The sequence below is a fragment of the Neopelma chrysocephalum genome, unplaced genomic scaffold (genome assembly GCF_003984885.1).
Source record: "Neopelma chrysocephalum unplaced genomic scaffold, ASM398488v2 Primary Assembly neopelma1_22, whole genome shotgun sequence".
Classification (NCBI taxonomy): domain Eukaryota; kingdom Metazoa; phylum Chordata; class Aves; order Passeriformes; family Pipridae; genus Neopelma; species Neopelma chrysocephalum.
Genome location: NW_020897689.1, coordinates 12,711,916 through 12,738,689, shown reverse-complemented (window position 1 = coordinate 12,738,689; position 26,774 = coordinate 12,711,916). Strand labels below are relative to the sequence as shown.

Sequence of the window (26,774 nt, the reverse complement as noted above, 5' to 3'; positions counted from 1 at the left end):
CCCTCCCTGTTCCCGCCGCGCGCACGCGCGCTCCCACCGGGGGCCTCCGGCCCCGCCCCCCCGCGCCATGGGCGCGCGCGCGCGGCGCTGCTTCCCGGGCCACGTGACATGGAGGAGGCGGGGACGGGAAGGGAAAGGTCGGCGGCGACGCCGGCGGAGGGGGGAGCGGAAGGTCAGGGCGCCGCGGAGCGGAAGTGGGAGCCGGAGCCCGTCCGCCATTGTGGGGAAGCGGAGCCCAGAGCAAGGGGGGGAAGCGGCGCTGCGTCCGGCCGGCGGCTCCTTCCAGCGGGAACGCGATCGACGGCGGCGGCAGCGAGCCCAGGCGGCGGCGGCGGCGACAATCAGGGGGAGGAGGCGGCGGAGGCGAGCGAGCGGCCCCGGCGTGCGGAATCACTCGAGGCCCAGGCGGAGCGGAGCGAGGGGATCGCGGCTCCCCGTGAAGAATGTCAGCCACCAGCGTCGACCAGGTACCGGCCGCGGGGCGGAGGGGCGGCCTCCCGCTCCCTGCCCTTCCCTCTTCCCAGGCCCGTCGCTACCGCCGGCGGGGGGGGCGGCGGCAGGGCGGCCACCTGCACCTTCCCTCGCCGCCGGGGCGGCGCGGTTGGCGGCCTCTTCACTCCCTCCTTCCCTCCTCTGCTTCCTTCCGTCCCCGCCGCCATGGGGAGCAGTGGTCCCTGGGAGCCGGGATGGCAGGCCCCTTTCCCGGCCCGGCCGCCCCTATTTATAACCGCGGATCCGTCGGAGCCGCTCCGCCTCCCGCCCGGCCGCAGGGCCCGCCGGCGCTCAGCTCGGCCCCGCTCAGCCCGCGCCGCCGCCCGGCCCCTTTGTGCAGGACCCACCCGGGCTGGCCCTCCTCGCCAAGCCCTCCCTGCTCTCCTGGTTCTTCGCTCCGCTCCGGGAGCGCCTCAGTGCCAGGTTCCCCGCGGTGCCCGGCGCCATATCCTCTCCCCTGCAAACCCGTAATTCCCTCTGGCTCCTCTTTACCGCATCCTTTCTCTTCCTGCCTTTCGCTTTCCTCACCCACCTCTTCTCTCTCCTTTCCCTCCGGCCTCCGTTTCTTCCACCGGTTGTCAGTTTATCTCCTTGCGCTGTTGGACACTTTTTTTAAGTTGGTCTTCCACGGAGCTTAAAATTTATTATTTCCTTATCTTTGCTAGGCCTCTGCCGGGCTTTCTTTCAGGCTGGAAACGGTTCTGTCTTGCTCTCTGCTTCCTCCGTGGGCTTCTGCCACTCCCCAAAAGTTTTGGCCCCGCAGTGTTCTGTCTCCTTTTATCTTCTCTCCGTGCCTTTAATGTTTTGTTTCTTTTGTTTCTGTGCATGCTCTCCAGTTTCCTTTAAGTACTTATTTCTAGCTCAGTGATCTCTTAGCTTGTGATTGTTCTGACTTCCACGAAGGCTACTTCTTCTCAACTTTTCTAGTTCTGTGTATCTTGGTCTTTACATGCCTTTGTGTCTGGATTAGATTTATCCCACGAGATGAGGTGGTTGGGGTCTTTAAGGTTACAGAGATAGGTCTCTGGTTGTGGGAGAGGGAGGTGACTAACCAGTGCAGATTTAGAGGGAGCAGTGTTGGACAGTGTATAGGCAGCTCTGAGACAGATACACATAAAAGCAACATGGAGGTGGTTACCTCCTAAAATTTCAAACCTCTGAATACTGAGCTCTTCGGGACTAAAAATTGTTAAGAGAGTGATGGAGCCTGGGGACTCACTCATGCTCCGTTGAAAATATGTGCGAAGATGAATTAGGTCTTCATGCACTAATGTTTGTTTTTCTAAACGATTTTATCTTGAGGAATTAAGGATACTGTAACTTGTAGTGTTACATTGATTCTCAGTGCATGACAGATTAACAGTGTTTTGTAATGACTAATCCTAAAAAAAAAAAAAAAATCCTCCTTAAGGTATTATTTCCTTGTGTGAAAGCTTCGTACAGGCTGTATCATTTTCTCAATGTAATTGCCTAGGTGAGGAATGCACAGCCTGAAGTTCGGCTTACAATATCAGTATATATTCCTTTGTATATCTAAAAAACAAGGCATTGTAGATTATTCTCTGATACGTACCTGTCAGTCAATTTAAAAGATGATATATCATAATGAAGTTCAAGTATTGTCAGTAATTAAAGCTACTAATTTATTTTTTTTTACTCAATACATTGTTTTTATGTTTATTGCTTATGTTTTTTGGGGGGTGTGTGGGGCAAACAAAGTGCACTTGTTCAGTTTTTCAACACATTTAAGCTTCATATGCTGTAAATACTAGATTATTCCAAATTTTTTTTTTTGTGAAATTCTATCAGTTTTTGGTTTTGTAATATTTTATAATATTTTATATAATGTCACAAGGTTTTTATAACATGATTTTAATAATATTTTAAAATTGCATTTAAGTTTAAAAGGGCTAAATTGGCAAATAAATGTAATTACCCTGAAGTTAATATTAGAAGATTCTAACTGAACTTGTTTTGCTTTTTTCCTCCCACTTTTCTACATACAGAGACCTAAAGGACAGGGAAATAAAGGTAAGTTAATACCTCACATTTCTGTATAAATCTGTAATGTTGCTGTTTATGGAGGATCATGTGTCTTCAGACAGTCATGAGAAGAGGTTGTAGCTATAAGATATCTTTTATTTCAGAGCAGGATGACAGGAAATTGTGTGCCAAATTGTTATTTCCCAGCATTTTTACTGTGGCCCAGCAGTGCATCAGTTTAAAATGTTTTATTTTGCAGAAGTTTAATGTCAGAAGTTGTACAGTAACATAGTTACTTCTTTTTAGCTGACTTTGTGATACACTTGTATAATCTCTTTTACCAGTACACCTTGGGTCTTTCTGTGCAGTGAATAGAATCATAGGAAGAATACTTTTGAACAGCTTCCTTAGTTTGCTACACAACAGCCACGTGACTAGTTACTCATGTCTGAGCAGAAAGCATCACCTTCCTTATTCTCAAAATTTTTGTGGTCTTTCTTCATTTTAGCATCAGTATAGAATCTTCTATCAGTGTTTGTAGGTCTTCTACTTTTCTGCTTTTTTCATGTTTCTGTCAGCATCTTAGTTTTTAAATATTGTATTCTGTGAGGTTTCTTTCCCACAAGGAAAAAAGGAACTACTAACTACTTAATATTCTTCTCTCTAAAATTGTTGACAAGTCAGTTGTAAACAGCATCTCAGATTGTGTCTTGCAGTTTCTAGTCTGAAATTTGTTTTCTTACTAACATTCTATTTGGAATTTCTTTTTGCCTTAACAGTACACTTGTGCCCATTTAATTCTGAACTGCTTGGCAAACTGAGCTATAGAATAGCATGCACACAGGTACCTTTGTGTGTTAATATGCGCATTATACTTAAGCAGATAAGAAACATTTTTTTTGAGCTCAGGTACTCTTTGCCCCCCTCTGTTCATTATCTGAACTAATCTAATTGTTCTCTGTGAGCCATCATTTAATGTTATTCACAATGTACTTATTCTGTTATTCTGTCTATGTGCAGATTATCTGTTTCTTGTTACATATATTGTTTATGAGAGTTCCCAAATCTTGCTGAATTTGGCCTGTTTTAATTTCTCTGCATTCAGAGAAAAATGAACATGTGTTTACCTCCTCAGACCTTCTTAGGTTGGTCAGTCTTTAATACTTGTTCTCTCATATTCTAATACCTCTACTTTTTTTCCCCAGAACTGCAGTTTTTAACTCCTTCATGTTTTTGCAGTAGTTTGTGGTTTTACCTTCCAAGTTGCTCTTAAATGACAAGAAAAGTCACATTCATTGTAGAAAGTAGTTTGTGGCTTCACAATCATTGAATTACCGTTTCTCAGTTTTAGTGAGGTTACTGAGTTGCATCTGTTAGAGAATCATACAGGTAGTTTTTGAACTATATTATATGTGAATTGGAGTGAAAATATTAAGCATTTGTATTTGGCTGTTATGTTGCAGTGTGTGAAAATGCACTAGTCAGCTCTACTTTGGCTTATTTATGTTAGCATATTTTTGTGTTCTATAATTTGTCACTGCTGTGGAATGTTTGAATCAAAACACATCTCTCAGTTTGCTATGTAAGGAAGAGATTTTTGCATTTCTGAACTTGGATTTTTTTATGGAGTACATCCTTTTAAATAATGAATGCTTATGATGTATTCTCTTGGTGAGAATATGACTTCAATGAAAACTGTAGTGGAACAGAACGATAATCTCTGCTTTGTTAAATTATTTGGTGTAGTGTCTGCTTAGTGAAACTGTTATGATTTAGCATTAGATTAAAGGTCTGTGAGATTGAAGATGGTAGCACAGTGTAGCATGAGTAGTTGGCTTTGGGTTAGAGATTTTTTCAGGAGGATAAATTAAGTCAGTATCAGCAGTCCTTACTGACCACATGTTAGCAGACAATCTTTTTCAATTGTCATGATAGGTCTCAGCTTAAAGGAGCTTTGAAGGAAGATATGATACTGAGTTAACAGACTAATCTGAAGTTGGTTCTGTGCATAAGAGCAGTGATGTTAAAAAGGGTGGTAGAACCTGTCCACATGTCTGGTAGATTGAGAATCTGAGTGAGCAGTAAAAGGGATATGTGCATATTTCATATTGAAATGAAAAATATTAGACCTGTAAATTATATCGGGAGGTAGCTGATTTGTTTTGTCTAGTAAAATGTTTTGGATGCTTTGTTTTAATTGATAAATTTGCGTTCTGTGCTGTTTCCCTTGACCAGAATTTGTGGGATTGACGTTTTAGTGTGTAGAACAGCACTATCCATCTGTTATGTTGGATATTAATGTTCGTATTTCAGAGACTTCAATGACTAAATCATACTGTCGTGAAAGTTTTCTTATTCTACTTGTCAACTACTGTACAGTTGACATAAAACATCAGAACTGACATCAATCAAATTATGTCCTATAGAGGCATGGTGATGGGGAGAAACAAGGCGTTCCTGGAACTCCCTTTTTTTCCGCTTTTGTTTATTGTGCCAGCGTATCACACCTGTCATAGGAAGGTGCTGACTTGTTTTTTACACTTATTTGTATATAATAACTTTGTTTTGTAGAAGGTTTAAATGTAATTATTAGGTTTAAAACAAGAAGGAAATATTACTTTTTCTTTTAGTATTTATTCTTCACATTAAGGTGTGACGACTTCTAATGAAAAAGTTATTCTTATGCCTTTGGCTATAATTTATCCATTTTGGTTATTCCAAGGATAGTAATAGTTAAAAGAATATTAGCTTTAAGTTCCTCTATTTGATGAGTTGTTTCCTCCCAATATGTAATTACATTCTATATTTTCACAGTGTTTGTGGAAGTATATGGTATTTTCAGTGTTGTATTGATACAGATATTTTTAGTATCTGTAGATTAGATTCAATTAGCATTTTCATCACTGCCCTGTTCAGTTGGAATACTTAACATGAGATTTTGGGAATGAGGCATTCATTTGCTCTTGTTAAATGTCTGTGTGGGCTACATTCTTCACTATTAACACTTTAGGTAAAGTTAGAATGAAAAGCCAAAGAAACATGCTTCTAGTGATGCTATTTCACTGAGAAATGTATGTATTTACTAGGAAAAATGTCAGTGTAGAAAAGAAAATACATTTACAGGAATATTCCAAGTTAGTTGTAATGTCAAACCAAAAAATAATTCTGTCTTCAGTGACCTTTGTGAAACAATAAACACAGCACATGCACGTTTTATGAAGATTAGCAGTCAGTATGAGATTAATTTTGATAGGATGCTAGTCTTGACATACAGCTGCCTATTCCTTTATTTGTGGTCGCATGCTTTTAAGAAACTTATATGCTGCTGCCCATGTTTTTCATTATAACAGAATTGTATTTGAGCTGTCTGTACTATTTAGTGAAGTCTAAGAAGTGGGCATGGTGTGGACAAAAATGTTTTGAGACTCATCCCATGTGTAACTGGGCCAAATATAGAGAGGAATATAGTGTTCCAGCTCATTCATATGTTACCATTGTGTGTAAATTCAGGATGATTAATGACCGTAACTGAAACTCTTTATTTATGGGGGAAAAGCACCCCCAACACCTAACTTTTAATTTAAATGTGGTATTTAATTAGGAATATTGTTCTGTGTAGTTCTAGACCCTATTGTGCTTATCATTGCCGGTCATATTTTATTGTAGCTAGTATAGAAATGCTCTGTGCCAGTTTGTAATAATTGAACTGTCAAGTGTTCTGACTTTTAAAACTTCAAGAAGGTATTCAAAACACAAGTTGCTTTCTTCCTTCCCAGATAATTGCTTTAAAAAAAAATTCTGTTCTGTGTTAAATTATGAATTTTTACCTCTTTTTACTGCTGTCTGAAGTTAATAAAATTTTCCAGGATTTTGATTGTTCATTGTGATTATATCTATTCCTTTGTCATTTTTTTTCAGCTAGCTGCATTCACTGAAGGCAGTTTTGTTTTAGAGGTGTTGAAGTTAAATGTGAAAAAAAATTCAAATGACTTAGTCCAGGCACCACTTGGTTTACAATGTGAAATTTGTGTGGCAGCGCCCCTCCACTCAATGAAACAGAATCCCCTTCCAGTCTTAAACACTAATTTCAGCAAAGTTGAAGATTTAGTTATATGGTTGTATATGCTTTTCGGAAGCATTTGCTAAAAGAGGGAAACCACAGAATCACCTCTTAATTCAGTGTCTTAAGCTGTCAGAAAATCTGCTGTTTTGTTGTAACTTCTGCTGTTGTGGTTTCTCAGTGCACCTTACTGATCATTCTGAAACTTTTTTCCCCCCACTAAACCTTTTTGATCTATAACACCAAAAAAAAGTTGCATCTGGAAAACCAGAATTTTTTTTTTTTGAGAAGAGATCTTCATCTTCAAGTTATATAGTTGCAAGTGCTGGTTTAAGTCCTTATTCTGCTTTGCACCATGGGAAACAGTGGAACTTAGCAGAAATTTCTGCAGTGTGGCTTTGTTTGAATAGTAGCCTGGGGGATGGTAGAGAGACACTTCAAGTAATTTAGGCAGCTGGCAAATTCCAGGTAGGTGTAATGCCTTAGATGAAATGAAAGGTAATAGGAGGCCAAGAAGAGCAGGTAGGAAGAGATTCCAGCATATAGTAGCATATATGTTGGGAAAGGCTTGTAATCACCCTTTGGGGCTTAAGCTCTTGTTTCTGTCTTGCTTTGTCCCCTCAGAGCTTCAGAGATGCCACTAAGGCAGTAGAGTTATGTAGGCAACACAGAGTTAAATATCTGAATAGTGGTGCCCTTCACAGTTGTCTTGGTGGGTAACTGCCTTTCTTCCTGGCAGGAGAAAGCTGTGTGTTGCAACTTTCCCTGAACCTATTGAATATGTCTATAGATCTGGTTGGTCTGCACATTTGCACTCGGTCTGGTACTTCTGGAAACACTGGATTTACTACCTGTGGAAATAAAAGTGTGCCTGTAGTTTTACCTCTGTCTATGGATCGCAGGAAAGAATAGTCAGGAATAGTCTGTTCTAGTTGCCATCTTTGCAGACCTCTCCTAAGGTTGGATCATGATGATCAATAGAATGAGCCATTTTCTTTAAATTGGACGGGTGCTTGACAATAATATGTATTTCAATGCACAGGTGATCAAGAAGCGTTACCTAGATTAAAAGTGTGGCATAGATCTTCCAGAAAGTATACTAATACAGATTTACTTTTAGTTTCAGTACAAAACGGTTCGATTCATCAAAAGGATGCAGTAAATGATGATGATTTTGAGCCATATCTAAGTAGTCAGACAAATCAGGTAAGTGAACATTATTTACTGCCTTGAAGTTAATTTTGGTGTTCAACTGACTCCCAGACTTAGTTTTTGGATATTTCTTAGAATTACTTACTTGCCTGACTATCCATTGAAATATAATTTTATATCCTATTTTGTCTTATGATACCTTAAGCAGATAAAGTATTCCTAAGAATTCTGGACAAGCTTCAGTTAAAAAGCATGCTTTGATGTCTCCTGCTGTTGTGCTTATGTTCTGGCTTCAGAAAGATGCAGTACAAGAAGGTTGAGAAAAAAACAAACCAAACAACCAAAACACAACCCCCAAACCAAAACCCAGCCCCTTACATTTGCCACAAAATTATCATCTATTGGATGCAGTTCAAAACAACAGTTTTATTGGCTCTGAGAATATATTAAGTGCTTGGACATGATTTCCTTTGAAGGTGGTAGAAGTAGCTCACAGCTGATGGCATAATAGGTTGAAACTTAATATTACTACAGCTTGGTACAACTTCTCTGCCAAGAAGTTAATGACTTGACTTTCAGTCAAGTGAATTGCCTCTGTAGCCAAAAGTTTGTATGCGTTGTGTTAAGTTTGTAAGGTCTTGAGAGAGGGACAAAGTGCAAATTATTTAAAAACTTTGAGAATTTTGCTTTCCTTCACTTTTTTTTTCCACGAGAATTCAACATTAAGGAGGCATCAGCTAGAGAATGATAATGTGCTTTTTTTCCCCCCGAAACAACATCAGAAGTCATAGGGGCTAGTCCTTCAAATGTCTGAAGAAGTAAATTCTGTGATTTCCCAGGAGTCTATCTGGTGTAGTACTGACTTAAAGTCCATTCTCAATAGCATGGAAATGTTATGGTTTTATTGTTGTTTCTTATGAAACAAACAGGCAGCCTTGCATCCATTTCACTATAGTATTCTGTTGGTGTCTCCAACAGAAGTGAGTAGTGAGAAATTTGACAAAAGCTAAGAATACCAAAACTTAAAATCACAGTTGTAGCCAATTTGCTTTATTTATGAAAGTACAGTTGTTACGACTTGTTTTTTAAAGCTACTTTAAGCTAACTTTAAGTTATTTTCTTGATACTGTTTGCATGGAGGCATATTTAACCTAGCTTAGTAACTAAAAGTAAAGATAGTATGTTACAAAAAATGGGGCTCTTTAATGCTTTGAGGCAGTCCCCTGAAAAAAATGGTCATATCTGACAGACACCCAGTTCATCTTTTACATTGGGAGGAATGGTGAAAGTTACAAGTGCGTTCATATAACCCTTAAAAATGTCTTGGATTGTATTACAGAGTTTTTTTGCTCTGAGCATAATTGTCAATATTGCTGATTTGTATTTTATTTTCTTGCAGAGTAACAGCTATCCACCAATGTCAGACCCATATATGCCTAGCTATTATGCTCCATCCATTGGATTTCCATACTCTTTAGGTGAAGCAGCATGGTCAACTGCAGGTGACCCTCCAATGCCATATTTGACAACTTATGGACAGATGAGTAATGGTGAACACCATTACATACCCGATGGTGTATTTAGTCAACCTGGGGCATTAGGAAATACCCCTCCATTTCTTGGGCAGCATGGATTTAATTTTTTTCCTGGGAATGCAGACTTCTCTACATGGGGGACAAGTGGATCTCAGGGACAATCAACGCAAAGCTCTGCTTACAGCAGCAGTTATGGCTATCCACCTAGTTCTCTTGGGAGAGCCATAGCAGATGGACAGGCTGGATTTGGCAGTGATACTCTGAGCAAGGTGCCTGGGATTAGCAGCATTGAGCAAGGCATGACTGGACTGAAAATCGGTGGAGATATGACGGCTGCTGTAACAAAAACTGTAGGTTCAGCTCTGAGCAGTACAGGTATGACAAGCATTGCAGCTAACAGCGTGCCCCCAGTTAGCAGTTCAGCACCTAAACCAACCTCATGGGCTGCAATTGCAAGGAAACCTGCTAAACCTCAGCCGAAACTCAAGCCTAAAGGTAATGTAGGCATTGGGGGCCCTGCTGTACCACCACCACCAATAAAACACAACATGAATATTGGAACTTGGGATGACAAAGGGTCAGTGGTAAAAGCACCCCCAGCTCAACCAGTACTGCCTCCTCAGACTATAATCCAGCAGCCTCAGCCATTAATTCAACCACCACCACTGGTGCAAAGCCAACTGCCTCAACAGCAGCCTCAGCCACAGCAACCACAACAGCAACAAGGACCTCAGCAGCAGGCCCAGCCTCACCAGTTGCAGCAGCAACAGCTGCAAAACCGCTGGGTAGCTCCTCGTAATAGGGGTGTGGGCTTCAGCCAGAACAATGGAGCTGGCAGTGAGAACTTTGGTTTAGGTGTTGTATCCGTCAGCTCCTCACCTTCTGGTGTGGAAGTGCACCCAGTGCTGGAGAAACTAAAGGCCATAAACAACTACAATCCCAAAGACTTCGATTGGAATCTGAAGAACGGACGTGTGTTTATAATCAAAAGTTATTCAGAGGACGATATTCATCGCTCCATTAAGTACTCTATCTGGTGTAGTACTGAGCATGGTAATAAGCGCTTGGATGCTGCTTACCGTTCCCTGAATGGAAAAGGCCCACTCTATTTACTCTTCAGTGTGAATGGCAGTGGACACTTTTGTGGAGTGGCTGAGATGAAGTCTGTTGTGGACTACAATGCATATGCTGGTGTCTGGTCTCAGGATAAGTGGAAGGGGAAGTTTGATGTCAAATGGATCTTTGTCAAAGACGTTCCCAATAACCAACTGCGGCACATTCGCTTGGAAAACAATGACAACAAACCGGTTACCAATTCGAGGGACACTCAAGAGGTACCCCTAGAAAAAGCCAAGCAAGTGCTTAAAATAATTGCTACTTTCAAGCATACCACCTCAATCTTTGATGACTTTGCACATTATGAGAAGCGTCAAGAGGAGGAGGAAGCCATGCGTAGGGTAAGAAATCAGTGTCATTATGGTAGCTCTCCTGTTTATTATGTTTTAGGAAGCCTTGTTTTTCATTCATTTGGAGTTTCTGTGTGCAAGTGTTGAATCAGAAAGTTTGCTTTTTACCCAAAGTGTCTGTACTTGATATAACTGGCTCTTAGTGAAAAGATTTAACTTCTCATAACTTGTTTGTTAGTGCAGGCATGTGTTTGATTGCAGTACTAACATAGGCCTGAATAAGCAGACTTCTGACATGTTCTACTTCTTCGATGTAAGTGAAGACTGATTTGACTGTATTATCCATAACTGAAGTCTTGTAGTTTAGGGTTTTACAGTTTCTGGATGTCATAAAAAGGGTCAAAAATTACAGAAGAAGCTTACTTTATCTAACATAGCATTTTGATTCAAATTCTGCTTTAATTAAATGTTAACAGCATGATTACTATTAAAAGCAGGTTTTCCCCTTGATTCAGTTTGTTTTTTGTGAAACACTGAAGCAACACAGTGATGACTTGGACAGTGTCAAAATCATTTTTGGACCTTTCTGATAGTGTATTTCCTTAAAAAGTAATGTATAGTTTTCATTTTTGTGAAGAAGAGTATACATGTGATAAATGTGATAAATCTGTAGAGAAAATTCAGTTTTGGAGGTATTTCAGTAAACCAGACAAGGGAAAAAGACATTTAATTCAAGCTGGTTTATAGTACTTGTCTACTTTGTCTTGTGTGTACTCTCCCTAATCATAACACTTGTGTTGACCATTGACCACAATATTTACTTTTCCCGTATTTACTTTCTTTCCAGACTTGCCGGTAACGGTAAATACATGATTTGTCTCATGGTTAGAAACATTTCAGGAGCTGTTGAACCAGTTAGATGATATGCAAGTATTCAGAAATGGGAGTTTGCAGCAGTGCAGTTTGACAGTAGTGATCTCTGTTCATCCTGTCACACCACCCATTGCATAAAAACCCACAAAAGTCTAGGGTTTAGGCTAATTAGGGGCCCTGTGACACGTGAAGTTGCGAATTTGTTCACTTGAAGCTGACACAATTCTGGCTTCCTAAGAATTTCACCTGAAGACCTCAGCACACTGTACAGCTTCCTCACAAGGGGAAGCAGAGGGGCAGGCACTGGTCTTTTCTCTCTGATGACCAGACAGGACCTGAGGGAATGGCCTGAAGTTGTGTCAGGGGAGGTTTAGGTCAGATAAAAGTAAAGGTTCTTCGTTCAGAGGGTAGTTGGGCACTGGAACAGGCTCCCCAGGGAAGTGGTCACAGCACCAAGCCTGACAGAGTTCAAGAAGTGTTTGGACAATGCTCTCAGGCACATGGTGTCATTCTTGGGGTGTCCTATGCAGGGCCAAGAGTTGGACTTCCATGATCCTTGTGGGTCCCTTCCAACTCAGGATATTTTGTGATTCTGTGATTCATTGTGATTTTGTAATGTTTCAGGAGGACTAAGATTATAAGCTCTCTCTGTAGCCTTCATGTTTCAGTATTTTCTCAATTTTTAAAGTTTTGAGGCACTCCAGAAATAACTGGTGTAGTTCAAAAGTACCTACTTTTGAAACTTAACAAAGGAATCATAATTCAGACATACCCTAGCAACTCAAGAAGATTGTGTTTTATTTGTGGTTTTGTTCCCTCAGTAGTAGGTGAAAGCCACAGAATGTAATGGAGAGGGGGAATGTAGGTTATTGGAAGTGTTTCTATGTATGCTAAACTTAAAATTCAAAGTACTAATTTCAGCATTTAGTAGGTCTCTAACTAGATGACTGCGATTATGCATATTTGTGTAATAAAGGAACATTGCTATTTCCTTTAATATCTTCTGGGAAAACATACAGGATGTAGATGACTCAAGTACTGAACTCTGCATTTCTTTGTAAGTAGTTACCTTTCTCGACACTATTAAGAGACAACATACTTGTCAAGATACTTGCACAGTAGCCATTGGCTCTTTTACAGCATCATACCAATTGGTTTTATGACCAATTATGACAAATTGCTTTAGAACTGTATAGGTAGTTTGAGGTTTTGTCTTTGTAGATGGATTTGAGCTATGCCTTAAGCAAATGAATATGGACTTAAAATATAGGAAGTCCGAATTAAACTAATGACATTTACTGAGAGTTCATCTTTATCATTATGACTGAGTGTTGATTTTAAGTCTCTGGGTTTCTTCTTTTATCACACAGTGTACAAGCAGCCTGTCTTTACATTGTAAATGTACAGTTGTTAACTCTTTTATGATTCAAGTTTCAAATGCAACAATTAGTATTGTAAGCTCTGGTTTATGGTTAATTGAGTATTCCTTTATTGCCTAGTGCCAGCTAGGCTTTTATGGAGCTGTGATAAAATATGTGCACTTTCTACTGCCAGTAGAACTGTGTAAATTTGGTTCCTGCTCATTTTCTTTGGCAGTTGTGACAATCACTTTGTTTCCAGTGTTTCGGTCATGAAAAATATGCTTATTACTGTTAATAAAATATTCAATACATCAAACAGCAGTAGTCAGTTCCATGTTCCTTGAAGTTCAGTTAATGTTTTGTTGTTGCATAGGTGATAACAAACTTCCATACAGCTAGTGATCTAAACATTGTAAACAGCATATGATTTAGGGATTTAATTTACTTTATAGCTGTTCATCATTACAGCTAACTTATCCTAAAAAAATTGGTTGTAAAAGTTTAATCTTAACGACTCAGGGGGATCAATAATTCATTTCCAATATGACCTAGCAGTATGTTTTATTAAAACATGGCAGTATACTTGTGAAAGTGCAAGGAATAGTCTCTGATTAACATGAAACTTCAGTAACTTTGCCATTTGATAAAGGTTACTTACAAATGACTATGAATAGTCTCTTTAACCATAAATATTAGAATTCTAGTGTTTACCACTGTTTGATGTGACCCTGGTATCTACAGGGCAGGGTATTTATGGTTGGGATTGTGCAGTAATTGTTCCACGCTTCTCTTACAGTTCAGGTTCCAGTAGCCTATTTTAAACATACAAGCACTGTGATCTTTTACCAAAGGATCAAAGAAATGAATGATGTTTTTCATGAGTTCTGTCAGATGTATATTGAAATAATCTGGAATACCCTTAGTCCTTAGTTAACTGCTGCCTTGTGGTGTAAATATGTCTATTTGTGTGTGTATTATTTAAAAAGATGTTTTATTGTCTTTCAACAGAAACTTGTAGCAATAAGATTTAAAAAAAAATGGAACAGAAGTCTTAAAATATGCCTTTTAAGAGGACATAATTACATTTTAGAAAATAAAAGATATTGAAAATAAAAACACTCCATCTGTAATAGTAGTTACGCTCCTGATCTTCAGTAAATATATGAATCAAATTCAAATGTGGCTTTGATTAAAAATGCAGGTTTTGTAAGGCAAAAAGGTCCTTGCCCTCATGTGGTGGCTTATTAACCTGCAATTACCTGTTGCCCTAGGTCTTCTTTTGGTGCTTTTTGATGGAGAATTCTACTTTTGTTCCATGCATTGGAAAAAAATAAATCATGGTTTTGTGTAACTGTGGAATGTTTTAGATGTTTTTCTTAGTGCGATAGTCCAGAAAAATAATTAATTTTTATTCATGAGAGAAGAATTTGGTATATATTTGTATTTATCTAATTTGCATTTGAAATATTTTTACTTTTCAGGAAACCTTTGAATGACAGATAAATAAGCATTTAAAATGTTAGCTTTCTCCTGTTGTACTGTATGTCTTGTAATAGGAATGCTGACATAGCTAGAACTTCCTGACTCAAAAGGAGTAATTTCCCCCCCCCCCCAATTCTGATACAAATGTAACTTCTGTTTCTCTGGTAGTTGGGTCATAATCAGGCTGCCATATTAAGGAGCGTAACTCCTTTCCTTTCCAGGACATTGCTGACTTTATACTTCATTTGATATTAAAAATATCAGGAGAGAAGGGAGAAAATACCCATTAAGAGTGAGCTGTAGACAGTTCTTCTTTCCCTTAGCCCCTGGCCAGAAAGTACTAGGTTATAATGTCAAAATCAGATGTAGATACATGCACAGTCCTTGTACAAGTCAAGGAGAACAGGTAGTTGACCAAAATTTTTAATGCAGTTGAGTATTTGTACTAGAGGACACTTAAAAGTTTGTGTATTTATTTACATCTAAAAGAGGTTCATGTAATAAACATGAAACCCTCTAAAAGAGCTTTATGTAATATCTTCCGAGAAACATATGAATTTCCTGTATGCTTTTGATGATGTTTCAAGGGACATTATTTTGCAATTTCCTTGAACTTCTTGTTTATCAACAGTTTCATCTTAATAATTGAAAGTGATATTGCAGGTCTCACGTCTGAGAAAGTAGAAACAGGAGATCATTTGTTCTCCCCTGGTAATCATGAGATGAATATTGTACCCCTGGTCATGGGAGAAGAGGATTGTTTGGAGCTAGAATAATTTTGGAAATATTGCTCCAGAATTTCCCTTCAGTGATGGTATACTTATGTACTTTTCATTTGCTTTTGCATCTTTAGTCTTTTCAAAACACTTAAAAATGAGCTGCAAGTTCTTACGTTACAGGTACAGAGATTTCAAATGTGCCTGTTCTCTGTGCATGTGGTAGTCAGTTGTTTCTGTTCCAAGGAAGGGTTTAGAATTCATTAGAGGGTGGGTATAGTATGGAGAAGTCTGGATGTTATAATGTGGTCTTGTATAGAGTAACTGTAGGAGTTTGAATACTGGTGTGGCCTGCCTTTCTCTAGGGATGATGCAAGAGGGAAAGTACAAGAGGGCTGTTGAATAAAAGAAGTGGAATGTAATTAAACTCATAGGCAGTCTTAGTTCATAGCAACACTTGTATGGATCTTGTCACATTTTTCTTTTTGGTTTGAAATCACTACCTGCAAAATCAAGCATACAGAGTCTTTTACAGAGTGGATTTAATTTCTCTGACTCTGGGACTCGAAAGACCAATTTCTCCTGTAAAATAGGGACCCCTATGGGAAAAGCTTGGAATATCAACCAAGTGGTTTACCTTAATGCTCAAGAGACCAGTCACTCTTTGGAATCTAATGTGATAATGTTCTTAAATATCAAGATAGCTGCATAAGACAAGACTTCAAACTTGAATTGAACTGGATCTGTGACAGCTGTACCTTTTTCTAAATGCTGTGTCTTTTAAAGCAAAGGGGTAATTCTAAGTCTCTTGTTCCACAGCAAAAGCAGAACCTTGAGTACACACAAATAGTTGTTAAAATTCATGACGCAGCCTTCTGCTTCCTGCTACATCTCCTCAGATTTCAGTGCTGTATTAAGAACAAATTGATTAGAACAGTGATGCTTTTCCTGCATTTAACAGGAGAGAAATATGCCTGCGTATTGCAAGGAAGTCCCAACCTATGGGTCTCTTCACAAAGTGCTTCAGCCTTGCTTCATTGATTCATACTGCAGATGGGCTAGTTAGCAGGAACTCATTGCTGGTGGTGCTTTCTGGGAAAAAATGGCACTTTAAAATTTACAGATCTTGTGTGTCTATTAAAGCTGTTCTGTAGATTCAGTTGAACTAGTATTGTTTGTTTTATATCAATTGATTTGCTTAAACTTTCATATTCATTTAGTTGAAATGAGATGTTACATAAATTATCAGTTGCTAAGCTGTTTCAGCCCAGTTCTGTGTGGGTTTTTTTCAGAGTTTTGGTCGTTAATATTGACATAATTATTGTTTTGCTTCTATACCCCAGGGGTTATAGTCAGTTGTGAAAAAATAAGCATAAACTTGCATGTTCATTGCATTTCCATATAAAATATAATGGGAAACCAAGATAAAATAAGTTCATGTTTCCTCATGGTAGATTGGAATTTGAGTTACACGTGTGCAAAGAGCATGAGTGGTGAGGCTTAAAGAAAAATTACCTGAGAAATTCTTCCCTAGTGTTTTTTATAAGCCCTGCAGTGCATGTCATTTCCTTTCCAAGGCTAGTATAGATTCCTCAGCAGAGAAACTAAATAATATGTTCTTGTTGTTGCTATGGGCATCTGACAAAAATTAACAGAGGTGTCAGAGTCATCTTTCTACTTCTTTTACTGGGACAGAGTTCATCACTAAATGCAATTTCCGTAGAGTTAGTAAGAAGGTATCTATTGTCAGTCTTCAAAAGCCAATGTTATACTGTGAGCGTTGTTAACAAATAATGGGGATCAAGAGGCTTGGTTTGTTTGGTTTTATTTTTCTTTTTTTTGCTTTTTTTTTTACTTTTTAATGAACTTGCTGAAATGGCCGTCTTGTAGCTAATTAAAGTCTGGTATTTCAATGTGTGATGATGTACAGCACTGAAAGGAAGCACTTCCTACTTGTAGCTAGAATTGGCTGATCCATCACTGAAAGTATCTGCCTGGGAAAACTAGACAGGAAGGGCTTTTATGGCTCAGGGAGTTCAAGCTTGATTTCTGCAGAGCCTTTTCTTGTTGTGTGTTATTGTATGATGTCTTTAAAATAGTTGGATTTCTTTCTCCACCTCTGCCTTCTGAATGTTTGTACTCTGTGGAATTTCAGATGTGGATTATGTTCTTATTGCCTTTATCATTACCATAATAAAGTAATATGGTCTCTCCACGTTCTACTAACAGTACATGAGCCTGCTCAAATTTAAATTTATTTACCTTTTTACTGTAACTTATTCACATTTTTTTCCTATTGCTATGTATGTTTCAGAGACTGAAAATGCCTTCAAAACTAATGGGAAGAATAAATAAATTAGAAGTCTAGGTCTTGTAGCTTTTTTGGAATTTCTTAATATTTATATGCTTGAAAACCTTATATTATGTCTGTAGTTCAAATGATCTGCAGTAGCAGGGTCTCAGATGATTCATAAGATTTACCAGGAGCTACTCTGAAGTCGTAAAACCTCATTCAACTTTGTATGTTAACTTTGATTTTTAATTTGTGCCTTGTGGTTTTCATGTTGCATTAAGGAATAGAAGATAATGAGTGTTTAGGGAGGGGAACTCCACAGGAAAATTTCTAGGTCTGTGTAAGGATTGTAGAGATCCTTCCCTCCTATATTCCCAGAATTCCCAGAAGTGCTTCTCAGAGAAATGCATTTAAATATTTTTATCTAGTTCTGAGATAATCTCTGTGTTCAGGAGATGTACCCTCTCTAGGTTGGAATTCGAGAGTGAGAAGTTAAAAAGGACTGGTATGTCACACAATTTTAAAATTTCAGTAGTCTAGTTTATGTTAACAGCCAATGATATCCTTGTCATTAATGGAGTAAACGATTTCTGTCATTTTTCAGTTTTCTCAGTAATCTGGGTTTTTTTGTTGTGGTTCTCAAGCACTCAACTCAATGTTTATGCTGTCCTAGCTGTATTGGTACACTGGGGTGAAATAATTTGCAGATTGTGACTGATGCCATTAGTAAATGAGATTTCATGAACTTTGCTGTGGCTTTTTCTCACCACCTCTACAGCTGTCTGTTCTGCCTCTGCCAGGTGTTCCTGCCCACGCAGCACAGTTGGCAGAGGAGATGAGTGCCTGCGCCTCACTTCACAGAATGCAGTCTGACATGTTAGCTTACACTGCAGATGAGCAGAGCTTTTAAGTTTAAGATTAAATCACAGTTTGCAGTAAAGCAACTTCTGAAGTTGTTGAAAGAATGCTACCTCTTGGGAGAGGTGCAAAGCAGACAGCTCCAGGCATGAACGCTTTAAACACTGCAGTAAGAGGCAAAGGTTTAGCAAAATTCTAGGGGTTTTTTGCAAGTATAGTTGCTAGTACTGGAGGTACTGCGTGGAAGCTCTGCAATTTGCCTGTGCAACCTTGCAATCCTGGGTAGCTTTCAAAATGGGCACCTTGAAATGCTTACGTTTGCAACTGCTTTAAAAATCAGCTAAAGTCACCCTTTCAGATCTTTCCTTGAGCTTCAGTTTGTGGGATCTTGGAAAAAAAAATACAGCCAAGGATTTTAGTAGTTTCTTCTTGGTCTTATTAGGCTACATTTACATTATGGCTACTTAAATGAGGCTTTTTTGTTTACCTTCTGCATGACAAAGAAATCCCAAAGTCAGTGTTGTGTGCATTTCAGTAGTTTCTTTCAGATCAGACCAGGAAATGTTTTTGTTGCTTTGATTTTTGAAATTTTGTTAGCATAGAGATTTCATTACATCTGAGGATAAATTACATTGCAGCTTCTTTTCAGCATGGGATCATTTGATTAATGCCCTGAATTCAGAGAACTAAATTTTGGAAGTAAGTCAGCCTCACAGTTAAGATCAAGTTAATTCCGTAGTTTGCACTAGATTGATGCACATATCTGTAGCCTAAGCATTTTTTTTAGGTTCACCTTCACTTGGTTTTGCTGGTTTGTGTAGAAAGTTATTTGCATGTGTGAAATCTGCTCAGCACATGGTTTGCAACTGGCAAGTATGTTTAACTAACCCATCTGTTCCCACATTGTTCTAATTCAAATGGTACTTATTTTCCATGTCCTGGTAGTAAACTCCCCTTAAAGCTGAGTAACCTGACCCTGGTGAGTTCTGAAGTGAAGTTGGCCTTTGGCAGGGAACTTGAGTATACAGAAGCTTTTCATCAGGGAGTAGTGCAAGAGAGGTGATAAAGGTTTTGCTCATCTGAACAAAGAAGAAACAAAATTAAATGAGTGAAAGAGAAATGTAGGGTAATCCAGGAGTTTACGCTGGAAACTTCCTCTGCTATTGTGGTGGAAACCTTCTGGGAATAAAGTCTTCTGCTCGTTTGTGTATAATCATTAGTAAAACCCAGAAGAAAAATGCCTTTTGAGACAGGAAAAGACTGCGGTTTTGGAGTGTGATCTGACTTAAGAGTTTGACAGGTGTTAGTTTTTGCATGGAATACCATTGCCTGGGGTTTGAATAAATCAGGTCGTCTTTCTCTCTATTTTGCTATACAGATACCAAATGTCACTGATTACCAGTATTTGAAGAATGTATTGTTCACTTGCATTGAAAAAATGTCAGGTTTGCGTTCCTGCTTTAAGTATTTAAATATAAATGTAGTAATATGTAATTTTGAGACTACAGGGAAGGCGTGTTGATGTTTTGAAGCCTTTTTCCTCTGTAGAATTCAAAAATGACATGAAATTTGCAACACGTCCTTTATTTCATCAACTGGAAACAGGTAGTCAGGATATAATTCCTTTTCTGCATTGAATTTTTATAAATGGATTTTGAGTTCAGGGGCTTCGCAAAGCAGCAGGTCAGGCAGTTTACAGTGCAGCAGTTTGCAATGCAGAGTGTCTTTCTAGACAGCTTGAGTCGGTGGTTACATATGTAATACTTACAGATGAACAGGAGCCCGTGATTTTAGTTGTATACAGGTTGATTTTAAAATTGTTTAATATAAAATATCAGTATTTTAACATTGCAGTTTCATAGGCTCCTACTGAATACCACAGTAGTGTTTTTCAACATTGTGTAATTCTTGCAGTTGAAGTCTGCTGATATTAGAGGAATAATCTGAGATGTGCATGAGCAGACTATTTCTGCATGCCTTACATGCATAGTGAGACATGAGGCCACTGATCATCTGTTTTCAGCCTAGAGTGCATTGTTAACGTATCAGTTTGTATTAATGACTAATACTATAAATCTTACGTTTTAAAAACAGTATCCTACTTTGAAAATATTAGTCATGTCTTTTTGAATTAGGAAAAAATGATTTCTAGGAGAATAGCACAAGTATCACTCTCGCTTTAAATGTATGGAAGTTCTGCCCTAGCAATTGTCCAATCTTAAATACCCAGCTGCTGGGACCGTGAAGCTGCTTATTGGGAGCAAGAACGACCTTTACTTTTTTGGTGTTCATCTTGAAGCAACTTGGTCTGTCTTGGAGAGGACTAGATCACCAGTACAAATGTTTTGTATCCTCTTCTTTCACTATAGTGTCTTTTTAGTGGCATCTATGTGGGTTCATAAGCTAATTTGCACTTTCCCTAAATAGTTTCTAGCATAATAAAGTTTCAATGTGGTATCGGATCGAGTGGTTTTGAAATCATTGTTCAAATGCCTCCTGGGTTATTTTGATTTTCCCTGCTATATTTATGTTCCATTTATAACATGCTGTGTGATGCAATAATAAAAACATGGGGAAGTATTTTTCTAGTTTTTTATTTTTTTTTAAATGGGAATGGGAACCCACCTCTCTTCCATGCAGATATTAATACATATGTATAAAGTGCTCAGTTGTACATATAAAGAAAAGTGTTATGGAAAATGCTATTGGAAGATAAGGTCTTAGGTTTTTACACTCAAGCTATAGTATTTTTTTACAGGCTAGAAGATACATTATGAAAGCAACAAGATATAGTTTGTTGATCAGTTTTTATTTTTTTCCTAGAGGTAGTCATAATGATTAAGTGTATGTTTATCTTGGAACAAAATACAGAAAATGGAGGATGATGATAAAGCACTGAAAGTGTTATTTATTCTGTTAGACTTGTAATGTGTAGTACAGATCTGTTAGTCCCTGACAGAGATACAATGCAATTAGTATTTTAGCCCTTAATGCCAAATGTGGCATCTTGCAATGCAATGAGGGCTTTGTAGTGAGTATGGTTCTGGACTGCAACTCAGGCTCGCATTCAAGAGTTTTTTTGTAGCCACTCCTATCTCACTGATTTTCAGTTTTTGTTATTGAAAGTAATTTCTAAAATAAGTATGGATGGCCTTTTTAAAAAAAAAAAGTATTTTTCTTGCCATTTGTGCCTTTGGATGGAGGACAAGGTATCGAGCCAACTAGTTCCTTTACTAGTTCCTTTACCTTTTGATCTTATGCATTCTGGAACATTTTATTATGTGGGACTTTGAAGGAGATACCTGTGATTACCATATTTTTTCAGGGATATAGTATGTTGAGAGTAGAGCATTTTTGGACAAGCAGAAGATTTAGGAAAACTTCTTGCATTGTTTGTAGGTCCCCTGGTCTCCTTACTAAGTTGACTTTGTGCAATGTATTTTATTGTAAGCTAATTAAAAGTGACATTATAACTCTTTTCTTCTTCATAGCAATTTTTTGGAACATACTTGCCTTTTAGGTTGATGTGTATTTCTGTGTTTCTTTTTAAGAAGTTGACTTAAACTGGATAATTTTATGTTCCTGAAAATAATTGAAGCTTTTTTCTTTAGAGCTTGTTGCCCAGTTTAGATAAATTGCAAGCAATGAAACTGCTGTAATGAGAAGAAAGCACATAATGTTGATCTGTGTTCATTAATGTGATTTTCCTTTTTTGTCTTTGTTTTTTTTCAGGAGAGAAATAGAAACAAACAATAACTATATGGAGATGTCCTGCTAGAATACAACACTAATGATGTAGACTCTGGAAATGCCTAATATGTCTAAGAAGACGTTATTAAAGCTTTTTTCTGCTTAAGGTGACATCTTTGAACACTTTAACACGAAATTGACTCTTCTTGTAATGGTTCTCATCAGTGCATCTGCCCTTATACTCTCTCACCAAACACACTTGAGAACTGTACCTTCGTCAAGCACTTTCTGTCCTGAAGCTTTTACCAGTATCTGCTGTCTTTTGTATTTATGCATCCTAGCTAAGGCACAGGAGACCGAACAATGCAAGGATTCATTAACTCTTTGAATTTGTTAAATACTAACATTTAACCATTAGAAGTGGTTCAATGATGTGAGATTCACATTGCTTCAACTTAATTTTTTTCTTTGTTGTAGTTTTTTTAATTGTCAGTTTTTAGCTATTCAACAGATTAAAAGCAAATCATGCCATATTTAGTCCTGGAGTAAAACTCAAGTCTAAATGTTCATGTGAAAATTATTGTAGTAATCTTTTAATATGGCAAAGCAACTCTAAGCTGCAGTTTAGCCAAATGAATCGTAACATGAAATTATATTAGGATGACATTTCCCTTGTTTCAAACTGTTTGGTGTAAGAGAATATTAATATGCAGCTTGGTGGACACCACCAGTTAATGCACATTTCTTTATTTCTTTTCCTGTAACATGTAAACTGAAAAAAGTGCATTTGTCTGAGGAACTGTTTGTTTGCTACCACTCAATGAATCTCAGTTTTGAGTAAATGTACCTCAGTCTAAATCAGACTTTTTATGACCTTTATAACTACATTTAAAATAATCTTTAATTCCTATTTCTGGGTGTTTGCAAGCCTGACAGATTGCTATCATGAAAGTGAAAATTTACTCCTCTAGGTGATTCACTAGCTAAATAAACATAATTCTTGTTTAGCAAGCATATGCTCTGTTTCTCAAATTTTTTTGTTTCATTGTCCCAACATCCAGGTGTTTGTCCCCCTGTTTGAAAATATTTTGAGAAAAATACTTCGGTCCATGGAGTTAACATATTCATAGCTATATTAAGATGATTTTTGTTAGAACCGTGCAACAAGAATTTGAGAGTACATATTAAACTGGGCAGTTATATACAAGTTTTTACCTTCTAAAAATATATCTTCTGTTTCAGTTCATACAGCAACACATTGTCTGCTGGAAGAGAATACTGAAAAACTGTTAAGCGGGTGTATTGACTGTACAAAATACTGAACAACCTGTACCAAACTCCAGGGATAGCTTTCTCTTTTTAGAATGGCAATGTAGAAGTCAGATATGTTATAGCTTAAAATAGCAATAGCACATATTATTTGAATGTGTTTCATGTCTTACTGTCCAACACCGTCGTTTTTATTGTGTTTCAAGTCATTAATTTACAGATTCTGGCAATCAAAAGTTCTGGAGCTGAAGTAGCAAAGGTTTGTTTTGAATACAGACTATTTTGCTAACTTTTGCTTCCTCTCTTCTTAAGCCCCTTGCACTCTTATGACCTTGCAAACACAAAAAGTTCAGTACACGCTTGTTATTTGAAATATTGAGACTTCAGAGTAGCAGATATAAATTTTAATTTTTACTGGCAGTTTTCTGGAAGCTCAAAAGGGAAGCTAGTCCTATATTTTGGAGTAAAGAAGCAATGTCACTTAAATGTAGATGTTTAACAAATAGCAAGTGGGATAAAGGAAGGATAAGCAAAGTGCATATTGTAAGAGGAGACTAGGAGATAAAGGTTTCAAGCCCAATTACTGTGAAATTTGGCTTCAGCCCAAAAATTGCTGCTTCCATGCATATCTGTTTCTTGCTAACAGGTTTTATAGCTATTTGTTTCCCTCTGTTGGCTGATTTATGGATTACTGCCTATTATTCCAACTGTCATTGATCAGCTGAAGTGGCAAAGGTCAATGTTGTGAGTCCAAAGAATGTAGTTCTTCTGATGATCCATCAAGTGGTCAGCATGTTTCTGCTTCTTTATGACAAAAATATCTTATGAAAATGCACAGAAGTTTCCAGTTAAAAGAAAGCTGCTGTTAGAGTCAGGCATTCAGGAATTGATTGCATGTGCAACCTTAGTTTGCTTCCACTGCAGTATTCATATTTTTGCAGGCTCTGTTAATATTTCTTGCTTTACCCCATGCCTCTTTTATTCTAATAGCATGAGCGTTGCTCTTGGATTGAATCAGGTTTAGAAAGTGGGTTCATCACTCTGTTGCAGGCTTTGAAAGCTTGGAAAATTAGACAGGATTGTGAGAAGAAGGAGGTGATCACATTAAGAGAGCTGTGACAGTTCTTACACTGTTCCAGGATTGTTAGCAAATCTACAAATAGAAGAGTTTGATTGCTGATGGTGTTAGTCATGTTGTGACCGATTTGCTGACTGCTGAGAGTTTAGTATGTGCAGCTGAAATTAAAAGGAATTTTATGTGCATATAAAGTACTGTAAAAATAGTATATAACATTGTAAAATCAGCTGTGGAGTGCTGTATTAGTTAATGGACATGTGAAACTTCTAGCCTTCAGCTTCCTAATGCACAAGTTCTTTTCCTCCAGAAAGAAAAAGAATGGTGCTTAATATCTTAAATAAATGTAGAAATACCCTTTTTGGTCTGATTTTTCAATACGGTGAAGCTGTCGTAATGGCTGCTTGATAACTTGCTGATGGAGGAATAAGTGGAACCCCTCTTCTGTTCCTGGTGCCTCCTCCTTTGTGCCAGCGTTTGTTTTCCTGTGATCCAAACTGAGCCAGTTCAAGCCATTTTCTTCTTGCTTAATGGTTGACCAGTTCTCTGTGAGGTTAGATGTGCAGAAGGGAGATGGTGGGAGGGTAAGGAAGAAGATTTGTCCTTTCAGAAGGAGGTACCCACTGTTTAATAGACTTAGCTGCACTGTAACTACACACCTGTGGGTTGATGAGCCAGAGATGCAGCAGAATGTTTAAAACTGGAAAGGCTCCTCATGGAAAAAAAAATCCAATTCTGTTTTCAGTGTCAAGATTTTGGTAGTGTACAAGTGAGATACAATGTTACCACACACATTTAGTGACACAAGGAGGAGGGAGGAAATGCTGAGTATTTTCCATTTTGAGTGCTTATTTTGCTTTGAAGAGACCTGAGAATTCTCATAGACAGTTGTTGCTGAAAGGCTTGTCCTACCAACACAAGTGGAACAAAATAAAGTTGTATGAGCTTTGCTCATCTTTGAGCATCTCTTGACTTTGTAACATCAGCATCTTTAATGTAGGTTTTTTGGTATTTGACTTTCTGACAGCTGAATGTACAATTTGCTGGCTTGAAGGAAACTTCGGCACTGCTTTATTTTGAGGGACTTAGATTGGAAAAAAGTCAGTATTCACAACTAGACAAATTTTACTTCTTCATGTTTTTTGCTATTCTAGGCTTAATTTATGGAATACTTGCTTCTGTGCATTCTGGTTTGTGGGTTTTTTGTGGGTTTTTTTTGTGGGTTTTTGGGGGGATTGGTTTTTTTTTTTTTTTTTGTTTGGTTTTGTTTTGTTTTTGATACTCTGGCAGTTTCATAGTTCAGTGTCTGCAAAATTTAGATGCAAAAACCCCTTGCCAAAATGATTCTTATTCCAGAAAAATCTGTGGCACCAAACAAAAGATAATATTGAGGTCAAGTGCAAATAATGCACTTAGGAGGAAGCATCTGAAATATTTTTCACTGTTTAGTCCAAGTTCTATTTTTAAGTTGCTTTCTATTTCATAGGAGAATTTACACACTTGAAATATATTCACAAAATTGCAGAATGGGTAAGGTTGGGAGTGAGGTCATTTGGTCCAATCTTCTTGCTCAAGCAGGGTCATCCTAGCAAATTCCTAAAAAAAAAAAATCAGTGCATCTTTTATAGCTGAAACTGAGTTGAAGCAACAGTGTTTTGAATTCTGTAAGTAGCCACTACCTTAATTTTTCAAAATTATTGGGGACTCTTTTACCAGAAAGATGTTTATATACTTCAGCTGATTCTAGTTCGGTGAAAATCCAGTGGAGACAGTCTTTGAATTTTCTCCAGCACTGTTTTTGAAATTAATAATTCTAGGCATTCAAATACAAATTACCCTATAGGAATGGATTAATTGTATTTCAAAGCCATTTGTACTAATTTTTCCTACAATTTTTTTAAGGAAATACAGGAAGATTTTCAGTGTCTTGTTTATATCCTTTTGCCAGGTGAAGATCCATATAATTTACTGATAGATTGAGAGCAGTTCTTTTCCATTCAAGTGCAGCAAACCCTAGATTTAAATTTTGTGGGGGGTTTTTTGTCTGTACCATTAAAGTATAGTAACTTAGAAGAGAATTCTTTGGCACAAGAATTGACCATTCAGTCTTATTAAATATGTTTGAAAGTTTTCACAAAAGCAACCCGTTCACGTCCTTATTTGTTCTGTTTTCAGCCTGACAAATCCACTGTAGTTTACTGTGGGAGAAGAAATAATTTCTCTTCTGATCATAGGAATTTTAAAGTAAATTAATTTGGCCTCATAAAAGTATTAGTGTACAACTGGCATGTTTTCCTCAAAACATCTGTTCTATACTGTCTGTTCTACTTTATATATTTTAATAAAGTGCATTTTAATATGATGAATATGAACCTTTCAGTTCAAAATTTAAATTTGTATCCAGTCCAGGCTTTCAACAGTTTTTCTCTTCTCATAATAATCCTGAAGCATTCTTATTAATGATACTGTCAGTGTCCAGGGATCTCTAAGCCAAATATTAATAATAAAAATTGCTGCTTATTAATATAA

The 26,774-nt window shown here is 37.9% G+C and overlaps 1 protein-coding gene across 1 annotated transcript; it reads left to right on the top strand.

Moving 5' to 3' along the window:
• Positions 1-93: 93 nt before the first annotated feature.
• On the top strand, positions 94-26,774 carry YTHDF3 (YTH N6-methyladenosine RNA binding protein 3). Its single transcript, XM_027705340.1, has 5 exons — positions 94-467; positions 2,499-2,523; positions 7,656-7,741; positions 9,087-10,679; positions 21,944-26,774. Exons 1-5 carry the CDS (start codon positions 444-446, stop codon positions 21,965-21,967), a joined length of 1,752 nt encoding a protein of 583 aa, XP_027561141.1. The 5' UTR covers positions 94-443; the 3' UTR covers positions 21,968-26,774.

Excerpts from the sequence above, each read along its gene's own strand:
- YTHDF3 (XM_027705340.1), top strand. The coding sequence starts at position 444 with ATGTCAGCCACCAGCGTCGACCAG. Across the intron at positions 468-2,498 it reads CAGCCACCAGCGTCGACCAG|AGACCTAAAGGACAGGGAAA; the intron begins GTACCGGCCGCG and ends TTCTACATACAG. Across the intron at positions 2,524-7,655 it reads TAAAGGACAGGGAAATAAAG|TTTCAGTACAAAACGGTTCG; the intron begins GTAAGTTAATAC and ends ATTTACTTTTAG.